General features: G+C 36.1%; 1 protein-coding gene across 3 annotated transcripts in view; it reads right to left on the bottom strand.

Moving 5' to 3' along the window:
- Nucleotides 1–8,077, bottom strand: part of LOC110372776 (matrix metalloproteinase-2) — a 139,209-nt gene extending 131,132 nt beyond the window's left edge. Inside the window, exons 1-3 of one of the 3 annotated variants that reach the window (XM_021329736.3) lie at nucleotides 7,908–8,077; nucleotides 7,622–7,756; nucleotides 2,043–2,907 (exon numbers count right to left, since the gene is read on the bottom strand). In XM_021329736.3, coding sequence (XP_021185411.3) covers nucleotides 2,043–2,738 — 696 coding nt within the window. In that variant the 5' untranslated portion in view covers nucleotides 2,739–2,907; nucleotides 7,622–7,756; nucleotides 7,908–8,077. Of the gene's footprint in view, nucleotides 1–2,042; nucleotides 2,908–7,621 lie in introns of all 3 variants that reach the window. The other 2 variants (XM_064035685.1, XM_049837895.2) reach the window with 2 other exon arrangements.
- Between the last annotated feature and the right edge of the window lie 4,060 nt (nucleotides 8,078–12,137).

Genomic DNA, 12,137 nt, shown 5'->3' with positions numbered 1-12,137 from the left:
TTCTTAGTAGTAGTATAAGTATTTTTTATTTAATAAAATAGGTAATTTACATTCAAAACAATACTTCAGTTGTAATTTTCTTTTCATTTAATTCAAAAGAAAATTATTATATTCTGAAAAACCCTTTTTCTCAGGTAAGTCCTAGTGACGTAACGTAACAGCTGCATAATAACAAGTGGTATGGAAATATCCGTTCAGTTGCGTACTGCACCAGTTTTCTTACATCTGTTACACGAAATAAATTAAGTAACTCTGGTCACCGGTACCTGATTTGAACATAAGCTAGCAACAGCTATCATAATCAGAAGATTGTGAACATGGATAACACAGCATATAAGACTGAAATACATATTAATTCATGAGATTTGGTCAATGTTAATAGGTTTTGAGAAATTGCGCAGTAAATACTTAAATAGTTTGGTATAGGATGACTGATGTATTATAACCCCACATTTACCTCTGCGCTTAGAAATTTAATTTTCCTATTGAGGTACACAAGACATGAGGATAAACGTTTGAATGCAAATATTGCCTACTTAGCTGTTTAATTATAAATTATCTACAATTAATGTGTTTAGTGCCCAGTTTTGCTTATGTAGGTATATTGAGTGTATATTTCATAGATAGGTTTAGCTTTTATACTTAAAGACTTTTATACTTAAGTTCTCTACTATGATTGCAACGGACCAGTTATCACTTACATAACTAAAGTTTAACACAAACACGGCCTATATGCGCTTACGCAGGAAGCCGTTAACATCGCGGTCACGCCGTGTTTAAACTGTAATTAAATCGGGTTCAAATCTGGTTGAACTCGTCCCGACCGACCTAACTAATTTATCTCGTTACTATTCTTCTGTTCAGATTAAGGAAATTTGGATTAACAGACGATTGTAAGTAACATGCCCGTGAATTGCGTTTTGTTAACATAATCAATACTAAAATATTTTTGTTAAAACTCTTATTGCATGGTTATTGATACAGAAACACCTCTAGAGTTATAAACTTCTGTTGCGAATTAGGTACAAAAGAACAAGAGACTACACTTAAAATTTTCATTCACTGAAACAACCAACCCGTGTCTCCTGCTAGCTGTCGTGAGGCCCCAATGAAATTAGTCGAATTTTTCACTATTTGTAACGGTCCACAAAATAAATGAGCGGGATGTCTTCCCGACTCGCGGAGGACTAGAGGCATGCCTCCCAGTCGTCACTTAGCCCATTAATCTCCTCCCAAACGGTCCGTCCGCCTGTCACTGCCAGTAATCTAATACGACACGCCAGCTTTTTGTCCCCATATTACTTGCACTCAGTAGAAATACGCCTTAAAATGGTCGTTAATCCGTCACTGGATAAAGGTCCCTTTAAGGGAGAATCAAACATTCCTCGGGTACAAGGGACCTTCATTGCGAGCCCCGGCTCAATCTATGTGGACTTACATAACATCACGATTGTAATCGAATAACGAGGTCCGACTAACTACACGTGAATAATAAAAGTAGACACCTACCTGCATAGTCCACATTCTATCTATAATACAATACTGGAATCTTTGCAATTTCTGATATGGGTTTGTGACTATCATAAACATAACTGAAGATATATACTCTCTCGGAGGGTGGTGGCATTAAACGTTCAGCTTTAAAGACTAAAATTGTCCATGTAAATAAAGCCTATTTAGTAAAATGACAGTACCAACTGCCTTTGTATTGTTTATGAAAAGATCTGACACAAGTCTGTGCGAGTGCTCGAAAAAAAGGCAGTGTAAAGAAAGACATTGTCTGGTAAATCAGACAGATTCAGATAACGCAGACAATGCCAGTATAATAAGCAGCACGTTTCCGCCGCGCTTCGGAGGGAGCTAAAGTTTACAAGTCGTCCGGATACACGTAGGATCGTACTTTTTAGTATGCATGAGCTAGAACGGTCGCATCTTCCTACATGTTATAAACCATAGTTCGAACTGTCGTTTTTTCTATCTCCCTCCTTGTGCAATTACAGTGAATGATGATACTTAATTCTTATTTATGTTTAAAAACTTACCGCTGATTTCTCGTGTGCGCTGCGCGTGGGCCGGGACCTCGTCGGCGCCGCTGCACTCGTCGCTAACACGGCCAGGAACAACACCACGACGGCTATGGCGCGCACGTGAACACGAATGCCCATTGTCCTCCCGATCGCTCCCATCCACTTCTGTGCATCCCGACTACATTTAAATTTCAAATTAGCGGCCCGCCTTGAACCACCACATTCGTCAGCCTCAACCCTCTTTCTGGTAATCGATTCTTTTCCGTATACGTCTTCTTTGTTATGCAATACGTATCGTTGAGAGGCTCTATCTTTGGCAGAGCATTGCCTTTCAGACTCATATTGGCATTCTAATTTTCCATGATTAAGTATCCTAAATCTATCTAAGTCAGTCAATTCATAAACTTGTTCTAAATTATCATTGGAATGATTGTCGTGTGCCATTCTGTCGATATTAGTGACTACACATGATGTTTGCGAGTTGTCACTCGGCGAGCTTGATGCAGCAACAACGTTAGCAGTGCGATGCATGTTGGATGAGGTCGGGTCTACGGCGAGAGCAAGTTTTGAACTTCTATGAAAGTGATGTGCGGACGCGTCGCGTTTGTAGTGTGTCGGGGAGTCTGACAACATCGTGGTAACTGCAGCGGATAGTTCGCAGGTGTCAGCTAACCATATTAGAGTGTCAGCAGCGTCGAGCAGTTCTCTCATCAACACTGTTATAGCATGGAACACTTTATCGACATGCTTCCTGTTACCGTGTTCCAGATTATTAATTTCTCTGTGGACGGGATGCTGTGTTATCTCGCTACGTGGGCGATGCGCTGTGTTTGTTTTGTACTTATAATATTCTTGTAGGCACAAGATATCGAAGCGATCTCTGAAAATAAAGAAAAATATTTGATGATTTTAATGAGATAAGTTACAACACAAAGAAATTCCTTGTGTGTCATGTACAAGAGTTTAATTTTACATTAGTAATGTTGTTGACATTGCACATTAATTAGATTCCATAGCGCCGTACTCAAGTTGTATTAAATGCACTCAGATAGAACCATATGAGATCATGAACTCGTCACTTATAGGAGTAACATTGAAAACAGGAAATCCAGATAAGGAAAGCTCTCACAGAGCGACTTAATATTGACTGATATTGCCGGACAGTACATTGTGGCTTGATAACAGAAGAGAAAGTAGTATTTAATCATATTTCTGAGATAACACCTGTGCCCCCGGCATAAATCTTCTTTTATATTATACAACAAATAGATTTTACGTAAATGTGAAGGTATATGCAGATAGTTAGATTTACCTATAAGTACATTATGTATTAGTCTTTCAAAACCAATTAATGGCAAGAGTTTACTGAACTTAATTTTTACTATCGTTTCAATAAACTAATTTGTTAACATGACAAATAATTTCGTATTGGTTTGAGATATAAATATTATAAGTTATTTGCTATTTGTCTAGACTCTTAGTACTAAATGGCACCTTGATCAGAATCTGTTATTTCAACTTCGAAACTGCTATACACATCTGTCAGTTTTCAATATTTTTTTCTTCTGTCCCTACGTATGCTGCTACAAATATCATAATGAAACTTAAATCAACATTTGTAACTGCTGTATTACATATTGGTTCACGTTTTTCGACGTGCTACTGAATCTTCAGGATCTAGAAGGATCTTTATTCTGATCTTTTTGTTTATGATTTTTAATAAATCCACATGGGCTACTCGTTCTGAGTACAGTTTCTTTGACCCTGATCCTGCATTCAATGACGGCAAAATGCCTTTAACTTTTAGCTTAAGATGTTTGATGCTCAACAATCCTTGTTCAGAGTAGAAACACTCTAAATAAGGGCTATTATTGCAGCAGACCATAAGAAAGCAACAGGTAACAATAGATTTATTTTAATTCGGTGTATTTCATGACGTCATAGATGTGACATCATTCTATTAGTTGCATTCAGCTTTTGGACGATAGACGTCACTATGCTGAAAAACGGGCGCCATTTTGATTCTCGTCTGTCATAAATGACCTGTCAAATATCAATTGTCATCATTCCGCTAATTTATGGCCTATGATTCATATTGCAAATTGATTAGAAATTGATGTAGGTAGGTATGAGTTCTGTACGAATTTTAGCGCAGTTTTTAGGGACTGTTTATAATTTTTATTGCTCGTTTATTTTGATGACAATGGAAAATTGTATTGACCTAGGTATATCTATATTAGGCATACTCTTAAGAGCGTGTACGCTCGGCGCGCGATGTCAACTTTAGGTAATTCAACGCAAAAAACCGCGCAGACTAGCGTCGCGGCTGTGTGCGTGCCTATCATACTTCACGTATAGTCACACAAACCATTTTGATCCTTTCGAGTGAAATTGGTAGAACAAAAAATATATTATTTAGTAAATAGTTAATAGCGGGAAAATAGTGTAAGTCTATGGATGTCTAAAATATAAAAGCATGAAAATAAGTCGTTAATACTTACACTCTTTTGCAAAAAAATCGGGCACCTATGAAAACCTTGGTTTTGAGGACTTTCTGTATATTACATACAATTTTCAACAGCACTAAATAGTCAACTGATGATTAATGACAATGTTAAGAGTTTCTGTATTTTAACCGATTTCAAAAAAAGAAAGGAGGAGGTTTCAATTAGATTGTTTTGTGATTGTTCTCAATTTGATTGTTCTCGATTTCTCAAAGACGCCTGGACCGATTTGAAAAATTGATTGTTTATATGAATGGTCCAGTCCATCCAGACCGAAAAATTGTGGTCAAATAACAACAATTGCCGGAAAGCCAAATATTGGTGAAGAGCTTGGGTTTACCATTGCAAATAAAGTTTTAAGTTATCTATCCTATATGCTTCAAAAGTTATTCGAGATCAAAAGTCAAAATTTGGGTACATCCAAATGAAAAAAAATATCGCTCGATTGGTAACAGACATCTGCAATAAGTGATTTCTAGCCTAAGGAGTCCGCCATATTGGATTTAGACTCGCGACACATTTTTTTTCGAGTTATTCATAGCAAGCCCTTTCATTTGATACCCATATCGTAGGAATGCATTAAAAACATTTTTTTCTCTATCTTGGGTATACCGCCATATTGGATATAGAATCATACATTGTCATTAAAACTGAACATTCAAACAAAATTTCAACTCAATCGATAAAAAAAATATGCTTCAAAATTGAGCTTTAAATAAAATAGTAATGTATCAAGATTTGTTGGTCGCGCTTGAAATGTACTCTATTCTCGGTATCCACGGCAGAGGTTATTCACCCTACGCGATGTGACGGAGCGACACGTCCTCTCTGTGAAGCCTTGCGGCGGTCTGGTTTGAGTTGACTCGCGTGCAGCGTTTTATAGTAGTTTTTAAATAATTTATAAAAAAATAAAAACGAGAGATTAAATTATAATATAAAGTTTATGTTTTAAAGAAAGAGTTATATTACTATAGTAAATAATTGTTATATTAAATTAAGTAAGATAGATAGGTAAAAAAAGCATTTGAAAATCACAATTTTTCACATTGTTAAAATATTTTTTTCTGAAAGATAGAGACCTAAATCAAAAAATGTTTTCAACTAACTATAGGCATGGGGATTTCGTCTATGAGTAAAAAAATAAATATGATTAGATTTGCCACTGTTTTCACATGAATTTAAGCTTCGAAATAGACGCTGAACGGGAATTTTATAAAACATCTGTTACGTTATAGGGGTTTTAAGTATATAAACTACACAAATTGAAATTTATGTTCAATTAACTATATGAACAGTGAAATTACCTTGCGTTATTAAAAAATAACATAGTTATAGGAAAAGTAGTTACTGAGAAACAGTGGTTTGAAAAGTACCATTTTAGGCCAAATGGCGCGCGGTTGACGTACACGCTCTTAACATTCACCACAAATTCATTTATAATTGAATGTCAGCCTTAGTAATAGGTGCAATTTACGAACATAATAACTTGAAGAAATCGTTGACAATTTAGAAAATTGATTTGTTTTCATCCACATATCATTATATTGGTCAGATTAACTTCAACACCTATTTACTTCAAAAACACTCGACACCTTTTTTTTTTGCGACGTAAAATCATCAAATGACCCCTCCCGCTGTGGGTTAGCAGCGGTGAGGGAGTGTCAGACTTTTACTGACTAAAATCGTCGTGTTCCGTCATAGGCCTTTTATGTACCAGGGCCGCGGTATCTCTTTCGAACAACCCGCAGCCCCGGCAGGCCTTGGCCCTGCTGGGCCCCGCTGGGGTTGCTGACATCTCTTTGAGGAGCGCGTGGAGCAACGCGCGCCGTCGACACGGGTCTGTCGTCTAGAAAGACAGAGGGACGATGAGCCACCCGAACTCACCGCCCACAGACCCAAAACACTCGACACCTTAGGTTAAATCTATTCAGGTCATTAACCTGGTTTCGTGACCTTGTAACCAGAACCTAGTACCTAATTCAATTTATTGATTAGGTACTCGGTCGGCATTTTTTTTAATTCAAAGGGCTTTCATTTTTTTTTCCTATTGAAACCTACCTACGGTCTGCAAAAAAAAAGTTTATTGTTTTGGCAATAAACTTTTTTTTTGCAGACCGTAGGTAGGTATTGCCAAAACAATAAACTTTTTTTTGCAGACCGTAGGTACTAACAGACATGAGAGATAGACATGAACTAAATTCGCAATGTTGATAATCACCAATTCTACGAAAATCTAGCTATCATCAAGGTTAAACTCAAATTGAAACTTTTTTTTTGCAGACCGTAGGTAGGTATTGCCAAAACAATAAACTTTTTTTTGCAGACCGTACTAACAGACATGAGAGAGAGACATGAACTAATTTTTTTTTTGCAGACCGTAGGTAGGTATTGCCAAAACAATAAAAATTTTTTGCAGACCATACTAACAGACATGAGAGAGAGACATGAACTAAATTCGCAATGTTGATAATCACCAATTCTACGAAAATCTAGCTATCATCAAGGTTAAACTCAAATTGAAATATTTTTGCACACCGTTTTTAGCAGCCAAGCTGCAGAAAAAATCAGAAATTGATTAAGTTCCTACTATTTTTCAAGTTCAGGTCATAATGAAAGTACCTATATCAATGAAAACAATCAGTTTCAAACTATGGCAGAAACTATGGAAAAACGGATCAGAAAATTCATAATGTCATTGACATTGATAATGTGAATAAAACTCTAAAATACATAGACATTAGCAAGCTCTATAAGTTGTGAATGATAACTTGAATAATGCAAAGCTTAGTTAGCGGTTGGCACAAGTAAGTAACATGCAAGTGATCCTAAGTGGGGACTATTTATAAACGAACTCAAGTCTAATTGGAGCCGTCCACATGACCGAGACTGATCTACAAATAAATCATAACATAACACAGTAACTATACGAAGATATAGGTACGTATATGTATTGTGAAAGGATAACTTACAAATATATTATACAGTAAGAAAAATATTTAATGTTAGACTGAATAATTTCCACATTAAAAGTTCAAAAAAAAAATAACAAGCACGCAACACAACTGATAAATAAGCTTAAAAAACACTTACATTTTCTTAATCCGCTCTACATTAACATACAGCAAAGAAAATCATGAAAACAAAACAATGCTTGGGTAACACTCGGCCTTCCTTTCCCTTTCCACTCAAATGAGAGGGATAGCAAACAAGCTTACACAACTGAAACTGAAAACACTAATAACTTTATGGAACCACTGAGACTTTACATCCAATGAATTTGAACTCAAAAATAATGAAGCTAACTAATTCTCTAAAGAGTTGTCAAAAATCGATATATGGAACATCAAAATAGACACTATTATTTAGCTATACGTACAGACGGCTGGTTAAGTACTTAATTCAACTAACGCACTGTTTCTGTGAACATTTGAATTTAGTACGAGTTTATCGTAAATAAAAATGAACAGTGTCCATGAGCGGACCGCTCGGTTTCGGCTCGCGTTCGCCGCGACACAGCGCGAACTAACTACTAAACTTTTGACGGGCAACGCAACCACTCCGTTATGTTGCTTGTATACACGCCATCTGTCCCTTTCTTTTCGTATGCAGGGAGTTGAGACATAGAATCGAGCAATATTTTATCTGTGCCTTCCCTGCTTGCTTTGTCGTCGGTGTGTAAAATATCTTCAAATAAATGGAGGGTCGGAGCTTTGTTGTATTGTCGACTCGTCCGATTTCAATGGGGCTTCATGTGTTTCATGCATCCATTGCCATTATGCAAATATTTTGCGAATTACGTAATATGTGCAAATTATAACAGTAACTTATGAGGCCTCAAAAACGTCAGATAGACATTGAAGTTACAATTATTATGAAAAAATAATGTTCATGAAAAATACAGGTACATATATTATTAACATTATATTTCCAAAAAAATATGAGCATATTGCTAAACACTGGGCCCTCAAGTTATGTACATACAGATTGAAAGTTTTTTTTTACTTTGCGCCCGTACGCAGCTTCTGTAGGGTCTTTGTGCATAAACTTGGGGGACTTATTAGTCTGCGGTTCAATGCGTTCAATTAACACAGTTTACCGTTATGAAAAAAAAACAAAAGCCTTACTTGTGTTGTGAATTGTTTCAAGTATAAAATTACGATCCTTACTTTTGATTCAGAAAGCAAAGAAAAATTATGAGTGCAGAGAGAAGATTTGAAGCAATATTGCAGGTCAGATTTGGCTAGTTTTGTCTAAAGGGAGTCCTATAAAGTTTCCTGAACGTCTGCATCGTCTAGACACGCAGTAACTGTAACTAGGTAAGTTCCAGACGCTAGTTTTTGGAACATAACATCTGGTCTAGACATCGGTGGCATATTGACTGCTAACTATAATGTAAACAATTGCTTTTATGAGACCAGAAGAGATCTTAACCTATTTTTCTGACGAATGATATTACTCATTGTATCATTAAATTTTGTTATTAGGGCCACACATTTTATAGGTCAACCCAAGTATTAGTCATTAGGTTTAAAGTTTGGACAATATACACACCTCAGCTCCTTACGTCTGTTAAGATAGTATCTTTTAAATTCCTACTAAATTAAATACCTAGATAAAAATCTAGAGAAGGAAATTGAACAGTTGATCAATATCTTGAAGTTCCCTCAGTATGAGAGTGACTTAAAATAAACGTTACAACTATTTTCAGAAATAGAATGATCGAATACTACGCTCTTAATCAGAATTACACGATAATGATTATATTTCTCACAATGATAATCTCATTTCCTTTCGTAATACAGTAATCAATTGATACCTGAGCCATGACGGTGCCACGATGATCAATAAAGATAATGTGATAGAGGATTTATATGGGTTAGTAACGTTAGTAGGTTATTTGAACATCTTTAGTCGTTACGGGTAGTCAACAGCCAGAAAGTCTGTCAATCAGTCTCACCAAGGGGTTCTCCGGGGTTGACGACGCAGTCATTTCATGTAAAACGCTGATACTCAGCTGCACCCAGTTAGACTGGAAGTCTACCCTAACCTAATTGGGAAAAGGCTAGGCAGATGAATAGTGTTAGCGAGTTGACTTAGCAAGAAAAATGCAGGATTGATCGATTGCACTCTTGATAGTGAGTAATCGCATACAAACAAAACATTCAGTGTTAATGACTCAACAGATAATTGAATTGAGGAGAAAAAATATGAGCAAAGGTCTCTCGAAGTCTCGCATCTCAGGTACGATTTTTAAATCACGGTCTATGGCTATGTATCACGTAGACTTGTTTCTTTCTTTGCGATCATATTATTTTGTTCTCAAGCTGGTTCAAAATTAATATATCTACAATAAGAAGACTGAAACCTAAAAAGTTACTCGAAGTAGAAATGGAAAATGAAGATATTGAGATCATGGCAGAAGAATGTATTAAAAACATAATATACTTTACACAGCCGTCGAAGTTCTCTCTGTAATTGCAGCTGAAACAGGTAAATCAGAGCAAAAGCAATTATAAACCAATACAAAATAAATTAAAACAAAGTCCAACCCACAGAGCATATGTCTGGATGTCCGCTCACAAACAGGAAAACGGACAGTTAAAGGAAACTGGCAAGTTCACGGTAATGTGCTATAATGCGGTAGTTTAGCATAGCCACTGCGTTTGGACAGACAGGTAGACGACCACCGCGACAATTGACAATGTTTCATCACGTATATGGTCACTGCTTCTAAAATTGGATGGTAATAAACCTTATGCCTCCACATTGTAGCATACGAGTATTTCTCACGATTCAATAGAATTGCAATTTTAAAATGTCGGAAAACAATTTTCTAGGCTGCTTTATCGATCGGATTGAATAATTGAATTAATATTTGTAAATGGTCAACTGCGTTGTCAATTTATGTAAATGACCTATATATTTCTCGGAAGACCGGATATAGCAATTGATGGCGATAGATATGATGTCAGTCTTTTTGAGTCATACAAAAGTTGAGTGCAATAAAAGTATTCTTTCAACTTTGCTGATTTCAAATGTGTTATTATTTTGCGTATGTTTTATTACGACGCGTACCTTGTGTTGTGTCAAAGGAAATGCTTACCAAAAAGAGTACAAGATTATCTGCATCACGTGCTTCGTAAACGCGACAGATAGGCAGTTTTGTAGATACAGACTGTAATCGTAAACATGGCAGCATTGTTTCCTTACTGTTTTTATGTAAGGTGCATTTCCTTGCTTAAAATAATGCCCACCGTTTTATGGTGCTGGAGGAAAATTTTCAAACTGTGAAAAAGAACTGTTACCTTATGGTTCTATTTCCTTCATTTTAGTAATTAAGGTCATAAGCGACTCCTTCAAGAAAATTTCTTCCTTCCTTCCTATTTTTATTTAACCTTGGTATAAAAATACTATTAGAGCTTTTACGTCTACAACATTTTCATTTTATTTTGATGCGACCAAGTAGATATCCATGTTCTTGAATATCTTACATTTCCTTCTCACATTCTTCAGTGAAACGTTCAAATCTATTTGGACTTTCCAAATCTTCGAACAGCTTTTAATCAGAACCAACATTGCTTAACCTAATGAAATTTCTGCAGTTTTGTTAACTACGTTTAAACCTTTCACAGACACGTAGAGAGACATTTAAAAATAGCGTGTGTGGCCGACGCAGTTTTCACATATGGAATAGTACGTGCCTAGGAGTGTTGGCCGAGGCGCCGGCACAACGTGACTTTGACCCACGACTGTGTTGTCATTATACTAATCACGCAGCACATGTTTGTTATTTAAGATATTTTATTGAATGTTTGTCTGGAGTTTGTTTTATCGCGCCGGAAGAAATGTTATCGAGGATCGAAGGTTAGGAAAAAGGCAGAATTTGCTTTCAAAATAGGACATTTTATTTTACTCGGGCAAATATCTCACTCAAGCCTGGACATTAAAGGAATCCCAACATGTATTAAATACGCAGTGATATCAGAGATAATTGAACCAAAAACTTAGATTACGATTTCCTCAATCAAATGCTAAAGAGCATCAAATGTCTACACATGAGAGCTGCAATTCCTAACCTGAAGCAACAATGATATCACTCAGTTGACCTTTCGTCATCACAGATCAAGACTTTAATTCAATACAAAAACAAAGAAATAAAAACATTGCTTATAATTTCTTTACCGTACTCTAAGTGTTGATGAGTAACGTTAGTTGTTCACCAAATTCTAAGTAGTTGACCCACATGCGGACCAACAAAGTCACCATATAAGTTGACTAATAGGATTTATGAAAGCTAACCGTAAGTGGGTTATATTATAAACTTTATGGAAAACTTTATACGGAGTTATTCTACGTTAATTAGCTAAAACTCTAGCTGTAATTCAAATGTACGACCATTTTCTGAGAATCGGGGTAACTCGAAATAGGTCAGCTGTCAAATAGTACCTAATGCTTTTGCCTTAACTAAATATTGCACTTGATATTACTTATTTATGACGATGCAAGCTTTTAGTCAAAGGAGTTCCATATTCTAAATACTTTGGACGAAAATTTCATGCGCAAACTATTTTTAATCAAAAGACTATTATTAAGATAATTAAGTCCC

Source organism: Helicoverpa armigera, chromosome 8 (assembly GCF_030705265.1).
Source record: "Helicoverpa armigera isolate CAAS_96S chromosome 8, ASM3070526v1, whole genome shotgun sequence".
Lineage (NCBI taxonomy): Eukaryota > Metazoa > Arthropoda > Insecta > Lepidoptera > Noctuidae > Helicoverpa > Helicoverpa armigera.
Note: the sequence above shows the minus strand (reverse complement) of the source record. Positions and strands in the feature narration are given on the sequence as shown.